The sequence below is a fragment of the Passer domesticus genome, chromosome 2 (genome assembly GCF_036417665.1).
Source record: "Passer domesticus isolate bPasDom1 chromosome 2, bPasDom1.hap1, whole genome shotgun sequence".
NCBI lineage: Eukaryota > Metazoa > Chordata > Aves > Passeriformes > Passeridae > Passer > Passer domesticus.
The window spans coordinates 123,902,969-123,926,143 of record NC_087475.1 but is presented as its reverse complement, the minus strand read 5'-3'; the positions used below and the strand labels follow the sequence as shown (position 1 = coordinate 123,926,143).

At 37.9% G+C, this 23,175-nt stretch overlaps 1 protein-coding gene across 12 annotated transcripts in view; it reads left to right on the top strand.

Moving 5' to 3' along the window:
• EPHA6 (EPH receptor A6) overlaps positions 1–23,175 on the top strand; it is a 372,934-nt gene that overhangs the window by 66,309 nt on the left and 283,450 nt on the right. For all 12 annotated transcript variants that reach the window (XR_010357084.1, XR_010357081.1, XR_010357085.1 and 9 more), the window contains one exon: positions 20,962–21,625. Coding sequence is in view for 6 of the 12 variants with exons in the window: in XM_064411103.1 (XP_064267173.1) it covers positions 20,962–21,625 (664 nt within the window). In the remaining 6 variants the exon portion in view is untranslated. The remainder of the gene's footprint in view (positions 1–20,961; positions 21,626–23,175) is intronic.

The following is a 23,175-nucleotide window of genomic DNA, read 5'->3' as shown; positions in this document are numbered from 1 at the left end:
CTTTTAATTACACTTCATTTTTTCTTAGTATTTGAGTTTTGAATTTTCTCATGATGGAATTTCAAAAAGGGAAGTGATCTTGCAACAGACATAACTTGAGAATAGTGTATTTTACCAGTATTTCTTGTTCATTAAATTGTCTTCGTTTATTTGCTACGTGTGTCGTGTATTTACCACAGCTCTCGTATATTCTTACTTCTCCTCTACAGGGAAAAATGTGTGTTTTCCCTGAAAACTGCTACAGAAAGGGAGATTGCAAAGATAGGATTTTGCTGTCCCTGTGTGATGTATTGAGAATCAAAAGTCAGGCACTGGAAGTCTATTCCCTGGTGGATATGGCAGAGGGCAAAATGGCACTGCTGGACTTCTAGTGTGATTCTCCACTCCTCCCTGGTGCAATTTAACTGGATATTGATACAGGTTGTTAGGGATGTTACACAGATGATGAGAGGAGAGGAGTGTTTTTATTCTTGGTTATCACAAAACATCATTTAATATTAACTACAGAAACACAAGCAGGCTTTTTAGATCTCTAAGAGGTAAAAGCAGCTTAGGAGATATCAGTAGATTAAATAGGCCTGGGGATGTTTATTGGAATAACTTGCAGCTATTTTGGAGTGTCTTGGCCTCTGGAAGAGGGTCACTGTGTGCACACTGCATGTTAAAAAGGGGCTGTGGAAAGGTTTGATTTTTAACTCTGCAAACTCTGCCTGGTAGATACCCGGGGAATTGTCCAGATCACAGAATATCCTGAACTGGGAGGGAGCCACAAGGATCGTGGAGTCCAGCTCCTGGCCCTGGACAGGACACCCCAGGAATCACACCCTGTGCCTGAGGGCGTTGTCCAAACACTGCCTGAACTCTGCCAGGCTGGTGCACAATGTGCAAGGAACCATTCCCTCACTATGCAAGTACAATACAATATTGTCTAAGGCTATTAATAAACAGTAATGGCTCCATTGTATACCAGTGCCTGGCCTTTTCCCTGGACACTTCATTTACCCATTTACTGGCTTTTTGGGGTATAGAAATTATGAACTGCCTTTTAAGCTGATATGAAGAAGCTGATAGTATTTCTGATTGATAAGGGGAGAATTTGGTGTCCTGGAAATTAGACAATTAGCAGCCCAGCTGAAAGGCTGCAGGGAAAGGGGCTGAAGCAATGATGTGTAAGGACCAGCTGGGAACTGGAGTGGGGCTCCTTCAGCTCCTCTCTGCCTGGAGAGGAAAAGCCTCAGGGGACCCAGTTGCAGCAGGAAAGTGACCATGGGCCTGTGACAGTGGAATTTTAATTGCACAGCAGTTTTTCCCTGTCCAACTCTGAATCATGTGTCAGGGGGAGGTAGTTGGATGCCCATCCCCAGGGATGAGCTGAGAGAGGCTCCAGGCATCTTCTTCTGTATTTGCTGTATATTTGCTTTTATATCTGCTGGGTAGATAAGGTGGTAGTAGACACCTTCCAGATGTCCATTTTTTCCCCTTTTTTTCCCCTCCCCTTCTCTCTGTGTCCATGTAGCCACTGCTTTTTTGCATCAGGGTGAACTTCCTAAAAAGTAGGGAAACTGTTGCTCAGTGTACTGTTGTAGGCTGTAGAGAGGGGATAACTGTATTATATTTAAAAATTACTGTTTACTGTGATAAATAAACTGCTTGAGACTTGCTGAACTCATGCTGAGTAAGGTCTTTTAGCCAAGCAAAAAAGGCACCTTTCGTCTGTAAAACTAGATATTGATAAATATATTTCATTCTGGACTGTAGACTTGCATGTGTGCAAAGCTGGATCCAGTGTATTAAACTGGAAATTAAAGAGGAACATGTTCTGCAGCCTTCTTGTTTTGCACTAATTCTGGATATTTGAGTAACAAGATGATAGCAGTTCAATTTTAGAATGAGGGAAAGGTGTTTCTCTAGCTTTGACAGTGTTTTATGAGTTGTTTGCTTGTAGTTGTGGTTATTTTAGTGCAAAGAAATCAATCACAAGGCACTGCTAATTGCACCTTTTTAAAACTTCATTGCATTTATAAAGTGCATCTTGAAACACCTTCTGTCATTAATACTGAAATAAAATTAGCTAGCTAAAATGAGATTTCTCTGAACCCCTGTCAGCTGTAGAGTGTACCACATGTGTTTCTTTGGGGGGAGTTTACGCAAGTATTTGACCACTCAGTTTTTAAATGTCAGAAGAACATAAGGGATTTGTTTTGTTCTTTTTTAAAACTTGTTTTGAGCAGATTTGCTTTTAAACCATGAGCTTCACCTTCCTGTTTTATCCCCAACTTGTTTACTTTTAAAATGTTACCAGAATAAACCATCATTTAGTCCTAAACAGTAACTCTATAACTCCTTAGCAAATAACATAAACTCCTAAAAAGCATGATGTTTTTGGTGGTTTTTTTGTTTTGGTTTTTGAGGGGGATATCCAGATTATTTCAGCAGGCATGTGACATAACAAATACTTGTGTTAAAAGTGTATTTCGCACATTCTTCCCTATCCCAAATTACTTGTACGATTAACTCCTATTATGGTTTGTACTATTTTTGTTGGATATTATTCTTCCTATGTGGATAAATCACCATTGACTTGTAATGGTAATGAAAACTCTTCAAATAGGATTTCAATAACTAAAAGGAAATGGTTCTATATTTATTTCCTAAGGGCCTCCCCTGTGGATTTGGCTGTACTGGGGAGTAAGAAATGCAAATAATGGATTTCTGTAACCATTTTACAATTTGACTGTCATTGCTAAAGACATATTTTGGTTTTCATTACTTACAAAATTTCCATAATTGGAGGAAGTAATTCCAGAATCAGTAGCTCTCTGTTAGCAGCAGCAGCTGAAGATGATTACTGGGGAGTAGAGAGACGTGAAATGGAGCAGGGAAATTCAAACAGCCATTGAGAAATTCTATTTGTGGCTCATCTTTCTTTTTATATTCTGTTCAGGAACATTTATTTTAAATAAAGGAGCGGTACAAACATTTTGTCATTCTGTGGAGCTGTGGTTGATGCCTTACTTTGTAATATAAATCCTACACTAAATGTACCTTGAAAGTCCTATTTGTGTTTTGCCACTGGAAAGTACCTTTTGAATGGACTAGAAATAAATAAATAGCTGACATCTGAAGGTATTTTTGTTTAAAATGAACAGTAAGGAACAAATATACTTACTCCTGATATTGGAGACTATTTTTCTTGTGGGAGGGATGCAGGAGGTAAGAGACAAGCTATGGCCAGCAATTGAAATACGGTTTTTATATTTTAATAAATACATTTTTGAAGAATAAGGCAGAGTTGTAAACTGCTTCTCCACAAAAGATGACAAATAACCTTTTAAAAAAAATATTAAGGATTGTAATCTTTGTCATGAATCTGGAAGCTGGGCATGAGCTGACCACACTGCTTTTGTTAACACAGTAAAAGACTAATAAAAGAGTAGTCTTTAGTGAAAGCTTTATGACTGAAGACAGAGTTGTGGGACAAGCACCATGTGATGAAACTATTGCTCCATGAAAAAAATTCTGGTTTGTTTTCTGGTTTTTCACTTGAGTGGTAGAAAAATCAATGAAGCTATCTGTATTTTATCTGCTTGGATTGTTACAGCAGTCCCAAAGCTACTTTGAATATGGGTTTTCTTTTTAATTTAAAGCAAAACCTACAAATACTGAAAAATACTTTGGCCTCATATTGTCAAAGGCAGAGTTTGGTTTGCTGAGGGACTTACAGCATCTCTTCTTGAGCAAATTCTGCTCCAGTTTTGAGTTGAGATTCGCCACCCTTTACAGATCTTCACTTGGAGCTTCTGAAAACCTCTGTGAAAGTATGACTATCTCAGACTAATATGAGACTTTAGAACACTGCTGTTACTGTGTTTTTGTAATTTTATGCACAAATGCATATTTTTATATGCCCCGAAGTGTAATGGCTTATTTAAATCGCGTGCTGTACATTTTCATGCTGTCTGCTGTCACAGCACTTCCCTCAGCATCCCATCAATTTCAGAATGTACTAAACTTCATCTGCTTCTCTTGCCCAGTTTATTTAGCTTATAATTAAATTCTATACATATATAAAACTGGAATATGAGAAAAAAGCTTTGGTAGTACTATCAAATTTTAATAATAAAATTAAAGTATCTTAAATATTTGATCATCTGTGTTGCATAACTTGCTGCATGGAGGAAGTCATTAATGCCAGGCTGTGAATGCAGATGAAACATGTAATTCTGTAAAAGGCTTTATTAATCAGTAAGACACATTCCAAATTAATTGGATTGTTAGATCACACCATAGTTGCCAGCTCTACTAAGCAGCCTTATCTTTGTGGCTGTGAGAAATGCAGAATATTCTTCACCAAGGCTAATAAAATAGGATCCCCATTATGAGTCGGAAATTAATTAACATAAGAAAAGTCTGATGAATTTGGAAGGAAGTCTCATTTTCTTCAAAAAATAAAGGGAGAACAGACTTTCAGAAATAAAAGGCAAACTCAGAATGGTGTTGGCTTTGAGACTGTAGGGTGTTTTTATTTGGAGGAGGTGCCTGCACACTGTTACATGAAGACAGACACCCATAGGTGCAGAAGGATATGTCTATCTGTAGTGATTAAACTTAAGCACTGAATTTAGCACTTAGATTAAACTTAAGTACTGAATTCATGTTTTCTGATTCTCAGATTTGCTGTTTGTGGTATCTATGCTTAAGAAACATTGCAGATATCAGTAGATATAGTAGATATCAGTAAGCCTGATATGCCTAAATATTCTAAAATTTCCTTGAAAAACACCCCTAACTATACATTTCTTGGATTTTTCTGGCTTTCCTGTTACTCTTGTGTTTGTTTTCTGTCTTTTAGTGCAGTGATTTTGAATTTCTGTTACTTGAAACCCTCACATTTGAAGATTCCATCTTTCTCTCACAGTTTCTACAAAACTGGAGCAATTTTTTTTATTAGTAATGAAAAATTTAAACTGCAAGAATGGTATAAGAACTAACATTTATTTGTATGTTGCTTGGATTTTAAAAGTTTCTTAAACCTGGTAATTATGATCTTTACAAGTCGCAGTGCAGAGGACACCATCATTTTGAATTTGGGGGAAATGTAGGCGAAAATCCAGGTAGATTCTGTGGGTGTTGAACACTATAGAAAATTTCTGTGAATTCACTTTTGAGAGACATATTTTTCCTTGTAGTCATAAGGAATAGCTGCAGATATGCACTAACAGCCCCATGGCCCAGGCAAAACCATTACAAATAAGTGTGGTAAATAATGATTTTTAACAGTGAGATGATTTTTTTCCTCTCAGTATGTTTTACATATGAATAAAGCATTCTTACTAAAAGGCTGAACTGAAAAATATAGCTTTTAAATAAAAGTATCTGCCTTTTTCCCAGTCTGCATCAGAATACTGATGCCTCTGTTTAGTTTTATTATGCAGAATATCAATTGCAGTTTTCTTACACTGTCAGAATTTAAATTACCAGAGGTCTGCAAGATTAGTCCTGCCTGGTGAGCTGAAGTTCAGTGTGCTCTATTTAGATGGCCTGCCTTAAATTTACATTTTTATAGGCACGCTTCTATTATGGAAAATAAGTGATGTTAATTTCTAAGGAGGGGCAGGGAAAAAAAAAGTAATCTTGCAATAAAATCTGTGATTGAGCTTGTGGAGCTCAGGGTGGAAGGATGTGCAGCCACAGGGCCCACAAAACAGAGCTGCAATGCTCTTGTCTCTAACCTTCCTCCTCACCTTCACAGATGGAGCTCAGCAAGTTAAAAACCCCCCAAACTTTATTACCCGTGCCCAGCAGAGTAAAGGTTGTTTTTCTTTCTCTGGCAATATTAATGACTTTCAGCTGACTGCATTTTAATTAAAAACACCAGGTAGCCTCTCTTGGCTCAGCACAGGGCAGTGCTGGCTTTCAGCATCTTCGGGCACTACCTGTGCAGCCAGAGTGAGGGCCCTTTGTCCTCCACTATTTGTTTTTTGGTTTTGTTTTTTTTTTTTTCAGTGGGGATCATGTCAGACACCACTGGGGAGCTCTTACAGACATAAATTCTGGAACTTTTTGAGAACTGAGGGTAGAAAATGGGCAAGAATTTGCTCCTGAAACAAGTGCTGTGTTTAATCCTTGGAATTCAGAAATTCTTGTTCAAATGTTTGTTCACACAAACTGTGGTTGTTTGGACAAATGCATGCCAGCTATTTTCACCCTTACCAACAGTGAAATGCTACAGGAAATGCTATTTATCATTTAATGTAGCTGTTCTTAATTTTGTGTGCATAGAGAGGCCTAGAAACTTTGTATTCTGACACCCATGCCCAGAATGGCCACATCTGCGTGGTGCAAAACATGTTACAGAAAGGGAAGGCAAAAGCAGCACTTACACAAATATGAAAATATTAATTAGTTCTAGGCACATTACATGCTTTTAAAGCCACCTCTGGTCAGGAACTTGCATATGAGGATTCTAGAAAACAAAAATATGATGGATGTGCTCTTTTGCACAGAAGAATAAGGACAGAAGGAAAGAATGGATGAGACTTTTTTTTACTTCCCACTATGCCTAGAGAACAGCTCTGAATTAGACCATCCATTTTAGGTTGTATTTGCTGTTTTTATAAAGAGTTTTTTTTTCTGAAAATATACATGGGAATACCATAACAATACAATATGGACAGGATGTTCCTGGGACTGTTGTGCACTGCTATTCATCTTTGCTTTATCAGGTAGATGAGGGCAGAATTGGAAAAACATGAGATTTGGCTTTGCATTTATCTATTTTCTCCATCCAGCCAAATCAAGGCTCTTGTATTCTGTTTTCCCTGTCCCCTTTTTTTTTTCTTCCCCTTGTGTGTCTCTCCTCTTTTCCTCTCAAACTTTACTGTGGTTTCAGGTTGTAATTTTGGTTTGGCAGGGAATCCTGGGAAAATGTTTTGAAGATAACAACTTGGGGAGTATTCTGGATTAGTGGCCCTACCCAGTTCTTAAATTTCTCAGTGGCTCTCTCAGCGGTCACTGCTAGGGATAGGATGCTGAAGCAGCTGGGGCTTTTCACTGTTTCTGCCTTTTTTCCACCCTCCAACCCCCCAGTTATTTTACTCTTTTCTTCTGTAATTATATGAAGAAGAAAATACTTAGATTTAACAAACCTCCCAAAGATTAAAATACTGTTGTGTAGCACACTTTGCATTTGGTGTAAAGAAACTTTAATGGCATAAACACTCTTATGAAGAAGGTTAAAATGGATGGGCTGCCTAGATTTAGATTTTTATTGCTACTGTGACTTTTAATACTTTATTTGGGCTGAAGCCTGCCTTACCAACATTACCAGAGATTACTGGAGTGCTTTGTTTCTTTTAAGCATAACTGCCATTTTAAAATAAAGTGTTGCAAGTAAGAAAGACTTGATATTAAAAGCTAAAAGAGCAGGCCCATGGGTCTCAGTTTGTATTAAATATTGCATGCAGTGCTATCGATTTGTGACACTGTAGCATAGTTGTTGGTGTTCTGGTATAGCTTTTCAGCAAAACAGCAATTTTCAAGGCCAGGTATTCTTTGGGAAAATAAACTGCAGGAATCTGTACAGTTTCTAACATAACTTTGACAGCATCATTTAAAATAGCATAACTTTACATAGCTACATCACTTGGTTCTAAGTACCTGCTCATTTCAGTAATACAAGTCCTGGCAACAGAAAAAGCCCACAAAAAGAGTTTCTGCACACCAGAGCTTCTAAGATTACTTTCTAGATCACCTGCTGAAGTTGAAATGATGTTTTGTGAAGCTGTTGGAGAAAAAAAGCATGGGTGAAGGCAAAATGAAGACTTTAGTCCTTGATTTCAAAGATGCCAGAAGTGCAGTTCCCAATAAAATGGGGATTTTTTCTGCTCACTTTTTTAGCCCTTCTTTTATTTAAACTTCCAGCCAGAGCCTCTGAATTACCTGAGCTGACTCAATAGCTGTTGATTTATGTACAAGAGACTCATGTATTTATTTTACTCTTAGATTCACTTAGATTTTTAGCACACCATGGCTTTCTTCTTGGTAGAAAAATGTTTGAGTATAGCAGATACTCTCCCCTATCAGATAAAATCTGCTTTAAGTGACTTTCATCTGAAATTTTTAGTAATTTTTTTATTATTTTTCAATCTTCAGTCTAAGTGCCTCTCCTGCATATATGAAATTGTTGCAGGAATATGCACATAGGGAAAAGAATGATGAAATATGTGAAATTGTAGTGTTGAATTTAAATAAATGTTTTCTACAAAAAATTGGATTTAAATATCTCAATTCATGGGTAAAACTTTATTTCATCTGTGAAGGGAACAAAAATACTAGACCCTACTCTTGAAGTTTTTAAGCTCTTTCACGTGTGTTTATTGTGATTTTGTCAGCTTGAGGTTTTAGTATAATTTTCCTTTTTCTGTTTCAGTAGCACAAGTGTTACATCAAAGCTGACAGTTCATTCTGTGCCTGTCTTTTGTTTTGGTTACTGATCTCATGGTTTTGTATTTACAATGCTAAGATTAAGTATTTCTTGCTGTGCCAGAACAATGAGCAATGCAGCAACTCATCAGAGCATGAAAAAACTGATTGCTGTCAACTGTGCTGCTCTTCCTCCCACATCAAAATCACTGGTTGTCCCAAAAACCCCATCTGATGCTTCTAATCTGCAGCAACTTTGAAAGGTGAATTTGAATGCCTAGATTACCTCAACTAACTGGCCTTTGTGAAAAGTCACCTGGTTATTTTGAGAAACCAGTATTGAATGGCTTTTATTGAAATAAAAGCACAGATTCTGAGGTTCTGTGACTTGTGCTGTTACGCCCATTTTATTGCTTTCCTGTTGTTGGTGGCAAAGATTAATGAAACTTTTATAAAGTTGGATAGAAACGAGAAGGGAAGTACATTAAACTACCCCAGCTTGCTGCACACTAATTATTGTGTCAGATCTCATTAGGGAACGGATGCACACAGCAGACTCTGCTTGCTTATTTTAACATGTCTGCTTCAAGAAAGGACTCTGCAAATTGGAGAAGGGTTTGCAGGTCAATATTCTACATATGCCAATTTACAAAAGACATTTTTTGCTTCTAACTATCCTTCATCTCATGTTTCAGCAGAAGACCAGAATAATTAGGGAAGAATTTTACTGTGTTTGGGGCAGTGGTGGGTGGGAGAGGACTTGAATTCAGCACACTGTGGTCTAGGAAAGTTCTTATTTTTGCTGGCATGTAATTTCAGTAAAAGTGATCATGAGGCTGATTAGCAGATAATAGAATTTCATGGGTTTTCATATGCAAGCCTCTCAAATGTGATAAATAAGGGCAGAAATCTTGAGAAGTGTTCATTAGAGTCAAGGCTTTGTATTGAAAAACAGGTATTGAAAAATGTGCCCTTCATGTGACTGTACATAACAAATGCAATGCAGCAAAAATAATACAACTATTTGTACATGAAATTCACAGAAATGGTTTGTTTTAGTCAGTCATACATGCTTATTGTCTGTCTACTCCAACTTACATGGCTGGGATTGATGAAGAGGACAAAAATGTGGTTAAGGAATGAGTGCTAGATCTGAGATGTCTGTGATTATAGGGTTCTTTTCTGTCTCCTTTGGGCTGTGTCTTCCTTCTTGGGCAGTCTCACTTCCTTGCTCATTTGTATGGAACCATGGATTCTGCAGCTTCTTCATTTCTCACAGGCTCCAGTTTTTTCTCTCCAGAATAATCAGGGTTAGGAGGAGGATGATGTGTGATGATGTGACCAAGATTTTGCCCCAAATACAAAAATGTGAAAGAGTTAAAGTTTTGAAGGTTGCAGGGTCGTGTCATAAAAAGGGAGAAGTGTTGCTCCCGATTACTTTTCCATTTTGTTGTTAACAGGGAGTTGCAGAACTCAGATTTCTGATTTGATCAGAGGCTAATAAATAAAAAAAAAAATCAGGGAATTGGGAGTATTGTGTTTCTCAATCATTAGCATTCTGCAGTATCAAAAAGCAAGTAATTTATAAATGTCAGCAAACTACTAAGTGTTTATCATATATTGAATCATTTGATTACAACAGTTTATATCTGTGTGATAAATATTTTACCTTTAAAAAATGGTAGTTAGATGTAGTCATTGCTGTGGTCCCCAGAACAGCTCTTGGACAGAGAGGAGTAGGAAGATAAAAACTGAACATGACGTTGGCTTCTTCCTCCCTTTTCCTGGAGTTTTGGTTCTTGTCTAACCTCCTAATTTTACAGGATTGACATTCTCTTCATAACCCTCAAAGCTGAATTGTGCTGCCATCTTCCCTGGCCCTATGAATACTCCAACATTTGTATTCTAGAAAACTGGGAGGTCTGTTAAAAGCATGATTTTCCTAGCAAAAAACCCTCTTAAAGAGTAGTTGTTTCCTTGCAGAAATATATCTCATTCTATAGAAAAGAGGCTAAAAATTTTTAATATTGTTCTTTAACTATGCTTTGCTTTTGGTTTTTTTTTCAATTATATCAAATCAACTTTTATGAAAGCTTTTTTGTGTTCCATGCTTAGACCAGAAACTATTTTATACTGTATTTTATACTAGACCAGGACTATTTTAAATATATATGTGAAGAGCTTTAGTGATGTAGTGCAGTTTGGTTTAAAAAAAAAAAAAAACAGCTTGTACTGTCCTTCATCAAAAAAATATCCTGTGAGGACATATGCCAAGAAACCTTTTTCTTTTTACTGCTCTGAAATGACAAACATGAATGGCTTTTCCTTTAAAAGGACATCCTGCTGGTAGGTGATATATTAACTAGAGGCACTGGACCAACATCTCAACAATTGTGTTCAGCTGTAACTTAATAAAGCATTGCTCTCTTAGGGTCAAGTTGGTTGTGACAACAGAGAACGTTCTGGAAGATAAATGTGCAAAGTTTAATCTTTTGGTAAATTATAGAAGAACCTGGCATCTAATTTGACCTCTAGTTGACATTCCATGACCACCCCCTGCCAGCTGCAGTGATTTTTGTCTGCAGTAGGTTCCAAATAAAGCTCTGGGTTTCATTTGGGTGAAAAAAGTCTTATTGTACTTAAACACTGAAGTCAGGTATACCTGTTGCAATTGCAGTACCTGGAAAATGAAAGGATAACTATTATCAATTCCAAAAGGTTAAAAAAAATTTAAGCCAAGAATAAATTAAGCAAAAAATTGTCAGCATGTATTTAGGTACCTCCTTGATCAGGACATGTCCCAAGCACAGTGTGCCCACATGGTTCATGTTGCTTTGCGTTGTGAACAAGGTCCTTTTGGGAAGCCAGAGCTTGTTCTACATATCTTGGGGAAATTGTGGTGTTCTAAGAAAATTGTGAACTGAGAATAGAACAAGCAAATGTATAAATTTCTCCACAACTCCATAGGTGGTTTTCCTTCAGAAACCTCAACAGCAGACCTTTGAAATAGATGTACTTACTGAAGCTGTCCATGTCGTGTCATAAGAAGTTCTTTGTTAAATACCTTTTAGCTGTTTTCTAATTTGGGTGAACCTAAAGGGATTGTAAACCTACATAAGATATCCTGGCCTGCCTACAAAATAAACTGAAATATAGTCAAATGAAATTTTCTCCTTTCTCCCATTAGCTCTGCCAGAAGGTGATTCACAAAATTACTTTTAATGTAGCTGAAAATACGAGTAATGAGATAAGGGAGGTTGAAAGAGCATGGGAGTTATTATTACAGTTCACATCTTTTCACACACAGGACCATGTAGAAATGAGATGTCTGAGAGTTTGTTTTGATGATGCACTCCTCTACTGTAGTGAATGGAGTGGGTTTAATGCCAACTTATTTATAGTATAGGATAATTAAGAGCTTGATGCTCCTTCCATTTGTGCACTCAGAAATGGGAGGAAAGGAAGGAGCAGTGGGGAAGGGTAGCAAGTTATTTTCTTCCAGGACATTTTAACAAGTATGACTGAGCCAGAGTTCCCTGAGGAGACAGTGCTACTTTACAAGTCCTCAGTAAATAAGTAATTACATAGGAAGGATGAACAAGCTGATATACTGGAAAACACTGTTTTGATTGTTTTATTTTCCTTTCTCTTCCCTTTTGTTTTTTCCTCTGTTCCTGCCTTGGAGTTCACAGACTATAGATAAGGCTCATATGAATAATTTTTGGTTTGTTTTTTTTTTCTTTAAGAATACTCTAGGCTTCTCATTTTTATGTATTCATTTCTCAGCACATTTTGAACACTTTAAAGATGTTTGCAACCTGTAATAGAAGAGTTATTATCTATTATCTAATATTATGTATATATTATATTATCTATTATATATTATCTATTCCTTAGAGTTTTTTGGCATGGCTCTCTTTAACCTAGAAAATAAGTAAGGTTGTAATGCATGTAGCTGAAATACACAAGCCTATGAATTTACATGCAAATAAACTGAGCTGCTACTGATGTTGTTATTCAGTTTGCTCCACTTGTAGTAATTGGTTCTTCTGTTCACCTCTCAGATTTTATTTCCAGGGGTTTTAGGCTCAGTTAAATGGCAGGATATAGTAGCATTGCTTTTGGCTTTCACTGGAGTATATCATGATCCCTTGCAAGCCAATAAATGAAAGTTTGTGCCTTTAATTAGTCACATAGCTCTAATCTTGGTTTCCCCCCTTTTGATCCTCTGCCTGGAAGGGATGAGTATCTTGAGAAATAACCAAGTCATGAGTTTGTTATTTGTAGGTAGTGATAAGGCTTGTTAGGATGGTGGTGGGAGGCTGGAGGTGATTTATGAGAGATGCAAGTGTTCGGTTCTCCAGCAGCAGTTGGGTCACAGGTATTCCAGCCAGATGTGTGCTGCAGGAATGGGCTGCACTTCACCAGGCAGCACAGCAGCTGGAGGGGAATGGAGAGTGGTTCAGAAGGAGCCCATTAGTAAATGCTCAGAGGAAGAGTTGTGCTGCAGGGGAGCTTTGCAGTGTCATCAGTTCAGCTCCTATGGGTAGTGTCAGATCAGGGCATCCACACTGATACAGCTCCTGACACACAGCATGCTGGTAAAAATCACTGATCTGTCGCTTCACCTTCCTCTTAATACCTTTAGTTTTGCTTCTTTAGTTTTATGTCTTAGGCTGAATTAATGTGGTAGTGTTTATAAAGCACTCCACAGATGAAAAGCCTTACATAGCTGCTTTGTGTAATTATTATTTGTATAATTTCAATTAGAATCACTAATGGATTAGTATGAGCTCAGTAAGTAGAAAAGGCAGGGTGGTTTTTTCCTTCTTTTTTTAAAAGGAAGTAGAATTGAGAAAAAACTGGGGAGAGATGGAAGAAGTGGACAGATACTCTTCTGGGTTTCATTTCATCCATATTAACCTCGTTGCTTGCTAATTGTAGGAATTTAAATATGCCAATGCCCATGTTAAAAAAAAAAAAAAAACAAAACCCTCTGAGATCCACTGCTTTTCAATTGGAAAACCTGGAAATTTATACAATTTCTGCCATCAGTGGTATTGAAATGCTTTTTTTCCCCAGAGCGACTAGTCAGGAAATGAAAATGGGAAACTCTGAGTCATAGCCCTCTTTGTGGTTGCACATATCCAGGACCACTGGTGTGCTGGGATTCTGTGCTATTCACTAAAACTCCACTGTTGGAATGGTAAAGGCAAAAAAATCTTATTGCTGCTGCAGGGGAATTTCAAATATCAGAATTGTAGATTCAAGGCAGGGAAAGCAAGTAAAACAGAACTGTTCTTTGGAAATTTGTACGTTCAATTCATATTTGTGATGTGATGCAATGCCCAGTTTCTGAGGAGTTTAAGTGGTAAAAGCAGTTATTTGACTCAGTATGTGCATTATATAGTGGGGCAGACAAGGTCAGCTCTCAAACCGAGGGCTCAGAAAATCTACCGAGTATCTCTGCCTGCCCTAAAGTTGTTCTGGCTTCCCAGCAGGCCAGCCTAATTGGCAGAGTTAAAGTTCATGGGAAGTGCAGGTCTGCCAGGAGGAGAGTTTATGGCCCAGCTTGGCTACCAAGGAGCTTGGTGAGTCAGAGCCGGTGCAGTGGTGATGTGACAGGCCAGGGCTGCTCACAAACACCTGAATAAGATGAACAGGCAAACTCTGAATTTGTAGAAATTTCTAAACTAGAAGTGTAGAGCTTGCTCAGGGTTTGTTATTTGTTGGGTTGTGGTTTTTTTTTTTTGTTTTGGTTTTTTTCCTTAAAGCATCGTCCACACTGTCTTTCTGTGTTTCTAAATACCTGAGGACACACAAACATTATCTGTGCTATTTTGAAGATCCAGCAAGGTCCCTCAGGCCACATAGTTGATGCAGACAGCTATTGTGCAGCATTACCAAAGTACCCAGTGGCTTCACTGAGCAGTGTTGTAACATTCTGCTCCAGTTACTCCAAGTGTACAAGGTGCTGGGAGAGGCAGAGCCAGGATTGCTGCAGCTCCCCATATTTAGGAAATAAAGCAACACAGCAACAAATAAGTCTTCTACTATTAAACAGCTAATACTTGATGGAGCTTGATTGGATTATACCCACAGTTTGATTTAGTTATTTTGTAGTTGTAATTTGTTTCTCAGTCCTTGTTTGTCTTATTCCAATTAAAAGGAAGTATAAGCATTAACACTTATGTATTTTAAGTCACGATATATCTCACTTACTAATCATATTTACTAATTTACTACTACATTTAATAAAGTAGGGACAGGACAGGGGGGAGAGGCTTTAAATGGAAAGAAGTCAGGTATAGATTAGGTATTAGGAGGAAATTATTTCCTGTCAGGGTGGTTAGGAACCAGAACAGGTTGCCCTGAGAAGTTGTGGGTGCTGCAACCTGGCGTAGTGGAAGGAGTCCCTGCCCATGGATGGTCTTTTAACTCCCTTTCAATGCAAGGCAGTCTGTGGTTCTGTTGAGTGACCAAACTTGATCCTTTCATGCACACCTCTGTTATTCCACAGCAGACCCCTGTGTTTCAACACGTGTGTTGATGTTTAGAGCAGTCATATCCTTCAGGTATTCCTGGTTAATCCCATAAATCTCACTCAGCCAAGTGAAGGTTGCTGGGCTCTTGTTCCCCTTGCCCTGCCAGCATCAGCATTATCAGCATTATTCTGTGTTTTATCACAGCAGACTCTGCAGCTGCTGGCAGCCAAATGTAGCACACAACTATTGTGATTAGCCAAACCCAGCTCTGTTCTAGTGCAAGACACCTGTAAAACCACTGGGTTATGTATTTTTTATTATTATTTCTTTTGTAAGACAGAGGCCAGCAGGGAAGGTCTCTGCCACAGGTCCCAGGGATAGTGCACTGCTGGATTTTTGAAGGGCACACAGCAGGGTTGAGTGTTATGAGCTGTAGTAACTTGAAAATGTGTAGACTTTCTGCTCTCACTTTCCATTCTCTGAATACATTGGGGGTGTTGCATTACAAAGGGATGAGATGCCCCTGGGAAGGTGATCAGCAGCACTTTTCAGAACTGAATTGTGGCATCTCTCATCACCTGCTGAGGTTTTACCAGTGGGTTTCATTTAAAAAGCATCACACACCATCCTTGCAGATCCTTGGTGCAAGTCATTGAGTCTTTTATAGTCAATAATGCATTCAAGGAAACAATGGTCTTGTTCCAGAGTTCTGGGGGGAAAAGTATTTTAGGTAGTAGTGGCTGGTTTCAATGATATTTCAATTTATAATAAACAGCCTTCATATGTATGTACGTGTGTGAATTATTTTGGGTTTTCTTCCCATTTTTCTGTACATTTCTTTTCTGAATGTAATTTTTCATTATTTGTTATGGAAGGAATTATGTATTATTCTCTCTGCCTTCTGTTTTATACTTTATCTGCCCTGCCCAGACAGTATGAACCTCATTCTATATGTAACTTTTTCATTGGTGCACCATCATGTTCCCATCTAAATTCTGGTCAGTCAAATAAATAGATTGCCTCACTAGCCTGAGCCCTACATCAGAGTAGGTATTTTGAGATGTAAATATGTTCCTTATCATCTTGATCTTTTCTAGTAGATGCACAAAATTCTTTGTTCAAGACCTCTGGTGCCCTTTCCTTCTGGAACAGTCCCAATTCACTCTCCAAGGCTGTCTTATTTTGCCTGCTGATCCCAAAGTCCTATGCTGGCTAATCCCCAAGTGAGAGTCAATTGTTTCATGTAACTGAAGTTGGTCTCGCTTGAATTTCAGGGTTCATCTCCCAAATCTCACCAAAACTGGGTCTTGCTTGCCTGTAGAAAGCATTTCTATGAACTGGAAGAGTTTTCAGAGCAGAGCTGCATCACCTGGAGCAGCTCATCAGTTGTTCAGTGCTTCATGTAAATAAGAGAAAAGCAGCTAACTTTTGGATTTCTATTTTGAGTGCATTAACAACTTTCTCTCCTGTGTTCTCTCATTTATATTGCCCTAACTGTTCTTTATTTATTCAATTTTGATTTTATTTCCTTTTAATCATGTTTACTTCCACAGATTTTTAGGGGTTTGCCCTCTTACTCTCATATTCTTTGCCTGAATAGAAAACAGATGTCACGATTTCCTCTAATCTTGCATAGTGATTGTCATTTTAGTTCTACAGAGCTAATAAAATTGTGCTACATATAACTATTCATTCCTTAAACAACTTAAGACCACATCGGCTTTAAATGTAAGAACATAAGTAGTTCAGTTGCTGTTCTGTTTTGCCAGCTATGTCAACTGGTACTTGTTAAGACACATACAAATAGCTGGGGAATTTGGCTGTGTTCTGCTTTTTTCAAATAGGCATATTTTGGGAGTTCAGTGTTATCACTCATCTTTGGGGGTCTGAGCCCCTGTTTTCACACACAAAACTGTAGATCTTGGGAAAAGTGGGAAAAGTGAAGGCAAAGAAAAATGAGTTAGTGGGAAAGGGGGAAAATATTACCTTGATACCTTTAACTTAGCAATTTTGTAGCTCTTTTAAATATTCTTTAGTCTCACTTTTTTCAATGTCATCATTAATGCCAACTATGCCTTAAAGTGTTCATTTCCTAAGCACATTACTTTGAGATAAGTTTTTTTTTTCTTCAGTTCTGTTATGTAGTGTGTAGCTGGTTTTGCCTGACTGTCACTACAGCAGCAAGATGTGTAAATGTGCATTGTCAGATGGCAGCTGCATGCCTAGTGCAAGTCCTCCTCTGGTGTTTCCTCCTTTGGGCCTTTCTGATCTCATTTTGAGAACATCTTATCACTGGAGATTAGTATAAGGGAATTTTAGAAAACTTTAAAACTCTCTTTATTTTAACTATTCTGCTTGTTTCCATGGAAATGGGAATCTATAAGATTGTCAGGAGTGAACAGCTGAGAGTGTTCTATATGTGTAGATTTCATTAGATGACTCCCAGCTGAGATCTGGGATGACCTAAATAAGTAGTAAATCATTTAGTGGGGTAAAAAAAAGGACCAATTCAACAAAAACACTGTATGCCTTCTTTCTGTCCTCATTGGATGTGGTAAGTAAGAAAATGCTTATTTAACTCTTTTTGGGGTACATGAGTTGAATGGATGCGCTTGCAGCTTTCCTCAGACTCTTTTTCAGGATAGTAGCGGTTCTGTACAACAGAGTCCATCCCTTTGATGGACTTTTTAACTGTGACCTGAACTCTCTCAAGTGGATGTTTGTGGGCAATGAGGGATATATATGTCAGAAAATTGCATTTCTACAGTTCAGGTTCACTGAATTTCCAAATGTCAGCCTATGTTTGTGTGCAAGAAATAGTTGACAATTCCATTTCTGAAATTACCTCGCTTGCAGAAGCCAAGAGAGTAAGCCAGATCTCTCTGGCATGAACCTTATATATTTGTTCCTCAGTTTAGAATGGAAACCTACCACTTGTTCCCAGGTAAGAATAAAACTTATCACCACTGAGGATTTGCTTTAACAGTTGTGTCTTCTTAGCAGATAGTAAAACGCAGAATGGCTGAAGTCAACAAGTTTTGCTCCCCAGTTTCCCATCGCATGTTATTTTCAGGCACTACTTCTTCCTTCAATTCTCTGCATGGAAAGCCAGTGTTTTGCTCAACAAGTGGTTTGTGTAGAATATCTTACCCAGGGGTGCCATTGTGTGCCTGATACCTAAATGTGTTCATGTTAAGTCAGCTACAACCTTCCCTTGTTCAGGGGTGAGCTCAGATACACTGGTTAGGAATGTGCAGGTGCAGAATCCTTCATTTTTAGAGAATTATCCTTGGAGTAAAATGATAAGAATTTCTTGCTTAGAATACAAATTTTGCTGCATTTTTAAGAGCAGATGTTTTCTTCCATAAACTGGTGAGTGAGAGCATTGGTTACTTATGCCCTTTTTTTCCTTAAAATGAGGGAAAATATCAATAAAGAATCTGGAGGTATGCAGGATTCTAAAATTGCCATCCCAGGTTACCAAATTGCTGCTGGGCTCAGTGCCTTAATAACTGTTATCTGAGATTAAGAACCCAATATTAATCCATCAATCAGTGTGACAGCTTGTGGGAGAGCTGTCTTTCACTACATGTGAAGTTTACTCTGATATCAGCTCATTAGGAAGTAGATATTTTCAACTGCTTGATATATCTACCCTTATTTATTGGAAAAGCATTCAGTAGTGATGTCTACTAAAAGGTTCTTGCTGTTTTTTCTTAAGTTTCCAGTGTTTTGTTTTAAAATATAATTAAAAAATTTGGAATCCATGAAAATAGATTTCAGTATTATATAGCTTCAAGTTACATGATTTTCTCTTAGCAGTGTTCTCTGTAGAGCTGTCAGATATTAGTGAAATTTAAAAATGAGAGGTAGTAAAGTAGTTTGTAGAGGTATGGAAACAGCTGAGACTTTATCTAAAGAAAATCCCAGTGTGATTTGTAGCCTAATCTCATATTTTGTACTTGGATATAACGAGTAATCTTGTAATCTTCTCTCCACCAAACTTCAAATTCTATGATCTTCTATTTTAATTATTTACTCCTCCTTTATGCTGCGTATAAAGTGTAAGCAGTTAGCCATGCTGATTTTTATTCCATTTTTCAACTAGAATTTTGAAGTTGTTCCTCCAAATAACGCTTTTAACATGCTTTTCCATAAATCCTGCAACTCTAGGTGTAAGAATTAGCTTTATGCTGCTTCCATCAACATTAGCAGAGGTTTTCCTTGTTTGAAAGGTAAAGCAGCACGTTGGGATGGGTGAAGTTTGAAGATGGTCTGAACTGTCAGACAGACAACTTGTGGCAGCTTTTGTGGGTGTCAGGTCAGGGATTTTTGTGGGAGTCGCCACATTCCTGTGCAGACATCACCAGTGAGATACTTCTGGTTCATCTGATTTTGAATTTCTGCACAACTGAAACTTCATTTAATGAGAACTAAATTTGATTAAAAAAGAAAAAAATTGATCAAATGAGAACTATAATGTGAAATGCATCCAAAAGAAAACCTCTGTGTGTTTGATAAATTTTGGGTTTTTTTGACTGCACTGAATTCAACTGCTGCCTTTCCTGACTGTTTTTTTATCAGATGAGAAATGCAACTGCAAGGTAAAATGAAAAGTAGATTGTATTTCATGCAGGGAGACTGTGTCCACTGTCAGAGTGTGTTCTGTCACACTTTTCAGTCACTGAAAATTTTGGGCTGGTGGAAGTCACCTTGTTTCCACTCTGTTCTTGGACTGGTGCCTAAGAGCGCATTCTGTATCTGTAACCGTACCTCACTGCATGGCCCAGTGCAATGGCTGGGTAGAGATGTTCAATGTTAACCTTTTTCCAAGTATTTTATATGTGTGATGTTTAGACTACTAGCTCTATTAAAATTTTTTGCAGATTTTAAACATTTTTCTTGCCCAAAGGTAAATTCCTCTAAAATGGGAGATCTCAGCAGGATATCTGGGAGCAGAGTCAAAAGGCACAGGCACAAAGCATGAGAGGTCTGCTTTGAGTGGACTAAAGCCCTGTCCATGTTTGATCAATCCATTTTGTTTTATTCTTTGAAATCACTTATTGAAGTGCTGGCCCTTTACTTTCCTATGGAAGTAACAGATTTATACTATTAACTTCATGGTTAACAGCTGACTTTAGGGCTTTAACTTCTTAGTTCAAATTGAGATATTGATTCAGAGTGAACATATAAATATTTCTGAGGAGAATTCCCTGGTAAGATGAGGATATTTTGGATATTTTTTTCTCAATAATTTTAAGTGACAGTATCATATTGTGGCTTTTAAATTAAGTTGGCCTATGCCAGTTTGGAAAGCTCTTCTACATTTTAAAAACAACATTGTTGTTTTTTTTAAATAGCCAACTACTTTTTAATTCTGTTTGGTGTGCTGGAGTTGTTTGGTGGCTTTTTTTAGTTCTTTTTTTCTTTTTGAGACCTCTGTGGAGCATCTCATCTTCCTTTTAATGTGACTTTAATGTTGGTTGGTTTTGGTTCTTATTTTGAGGTTTTTTCCTGCTGCTTCTACCCCAGTGGATCAGTACATCTAAAAGCTAAGCTAAAACTTGTGGTGGGATACAATATTTTTGAATACAGAACTATAAATAGTTCTGTGTTTTGATAAAAAAAATCTCGAGTGATATATTGATATCATGACTGCTCAGTAGAAAGTTGATTCAGTTATATTGAAGCTATTTTTGTGATGTTGGTAATCTTTTGGAGTAGCAGATTATATAATAAGCATTTGGTGAGCCTTTGATATAAGGTATATGTAGAGACGTATATCTCTAAAATACAAACATGGCCTGTATATCATACTTTGCTAGACCCCACAATTTTTTAATGTTTTTGTTAATAGAAATTTATTGTGGTTTCTGAAATTAGACTTCTGTGATGTTCTGTAGTTATCTTCTTTTAACTACTGATTTTCAACTAAACTTGACGTAATTATTTGTAATTAAGCCATAGTTGTATATACATGGGGCACGTGTGTGTGTATTCATGCATAATACATATTTTTCCTGGTTTTGAAACACTTTTATTTTCTTTTCAGTGGGATGCCATAACTGAAATGGATGAACACAACCGTCCCATCCACACTTACCAGGTGTGCAACGTGATGGAACCCAACCAGAACAACTGGCTGCAAACCAACTGGGTCTCCCGCGACGCCGCGCAGAAAATCTACGTGGAGATGAAGTTCACCCTGAGGGACTGCAACAGCATTCCCTGGGTGCTGGGGACCTGCAAGGAAACATTCAATCTCTACTACATGGAGTCAGATGAGCCTCATGGAGTAAAATTCAAGCCAAACCAGTACACCAAAATTGATACCATAGCTGCTGACGAGAGCTTTACCCAGATGGACTTGGGCGACCGCATCCTCAAGCTCAACACGGAAGTTCGTGAAGTTGGGCCCATCAACAAGAAGGGATTTTATCTTGCTTTCCAGGACATTGGAGCATGCATTGCTTTGGTGTCAGTCCGTGTCTATTACAAGAAATGCCCGTTCACGGTCCGTAATTTGGCCATGTTTCCTGACACCATTCCAAGGGTGGATTCTTCCTCGCTGGTGGAAGTCCGGGGCTCCTGCGTGAAGAGCGCTGAGGAACGTGACACCCCAAAATTGTATTGTGGGGCAGATGGGGATTGGCTGGTGCCTCTGGGACGATGCATCTGCAGTGTGGGATATGAAGAGTTGGAGGGCTCCTGTCATGGTAAGAAAACATTGTTCAATTTTTCTTTTTTTTTTTTTTATTTTTAAGAGAAGTCATATGCTGTCATATTCTCTTCCACTGTCCATAATAGTTTTGAAATTACTTGAGAATAAGGTGCTTTTTTCTGTAGTAATGGTTGTGAGCAATGATATCTTGGTGGCTGCTGAGGCTGTCTGCTGTGATTCAACATTGGCTTTAGAGCAAATGGGGAAGAGAGAGTCTGTACCCATCCTTTACAAAAATGACTCTGCTATTTTGCTCAAGAATTTCTCAGATTGGATGGTGTTAGGCAAGCTGCACAGCAACCTTGGATAATAGAGAGCATTAAAAGCACTATACAGTGTAATCAGAAAATGAAATTCACTTTGTTGTCTGATCTCACTGGCATTAATTATCAAAATACACTCATTGCAAAGATACAATGTTGACAGTGCCATTATTGGAAGCCAGCATAATTCTGTACATAAGGTCAAAAGGTTTCTCTCTTAATGGGATAAGGATTTTCTCTGAAACTTTAATGCTGAATGAATTCCTGTCCATTATGCAAGTGAGTCATATACTAGAACTGTCCATGAGCAGCCAAAGTCTACCAGAAATGCTTTCTGCAGTGCATTGATTCCACTGGTTTATTCAATTGGTCGTCTGATCTGCTGAGCAGGACCTCCAAAGTGAAATGGAGTACCCAAAGCCACAAGTTTTTGCATATTCTTACCTATTTACCCCAAGAATTACAAATTACTACTCTAGAAAATTCTAATCTAATAGAGCTTCTGCATGTTTTGAAATAATTTTCCTAGGTTGTTGTCTATTTAATCTTCTACAGTGAAGCTAAATTTTATGCTACATTTTTTCCTGATGGTTTTCAGAATACATTTGTCTTACATTACTTTGTGAATGTCATGCCCAAGGCAAGCTGAACTGCATGAGTTGCTTTCATAACTAAAGGGCACAATTTAATTCCAGTAGTTCTCACTCTGCAGTGTGTAAACCATGGGTGGAAGTGTTCCTCCTGTTCCGGGTGGCCACGTTTGTGCCAGAGCTGGTGGAGATGTATGTGTGGACAGCTGGGAATGCATTTGTACAATGGGATTTTTTCAGTGTGACTGTTGAGAGTTGTGAACTGAACCATGATGTGTGTATTGATAGACATCTTTCAGACAGCCATAATGTTCCATTTTGAGGCTTTGCTTCTTGGCTGAGACATGAATAACAAATTCAGAGTTTAAAAGAGTTGTTGCTTATTAGTAAATCCTGAGAACTCTTTAATACCCATTAAATTTAAAAATACCTGAATATTAGTAACTCTCTGAGAGGAAAATTTTTAAAATTTACATTGAGCTTCTTTTCAGAGAACCAGAGAACCAGAGACTAGGTGGGGAGGAGTAAAAGCAACTCTATCTTAACCTGATAAGACCTGATCTAGATTTATAAAATTTTCATATCTTTTGGGTCCTTCCCCCAAACCCCAACTCAAAGCCCTTTTCCCCCTCCCATTCCCCTGCTGCAGTTGCAAATCTGAATCTTGAAAGTGTTTTGCACCATTCTGTCAG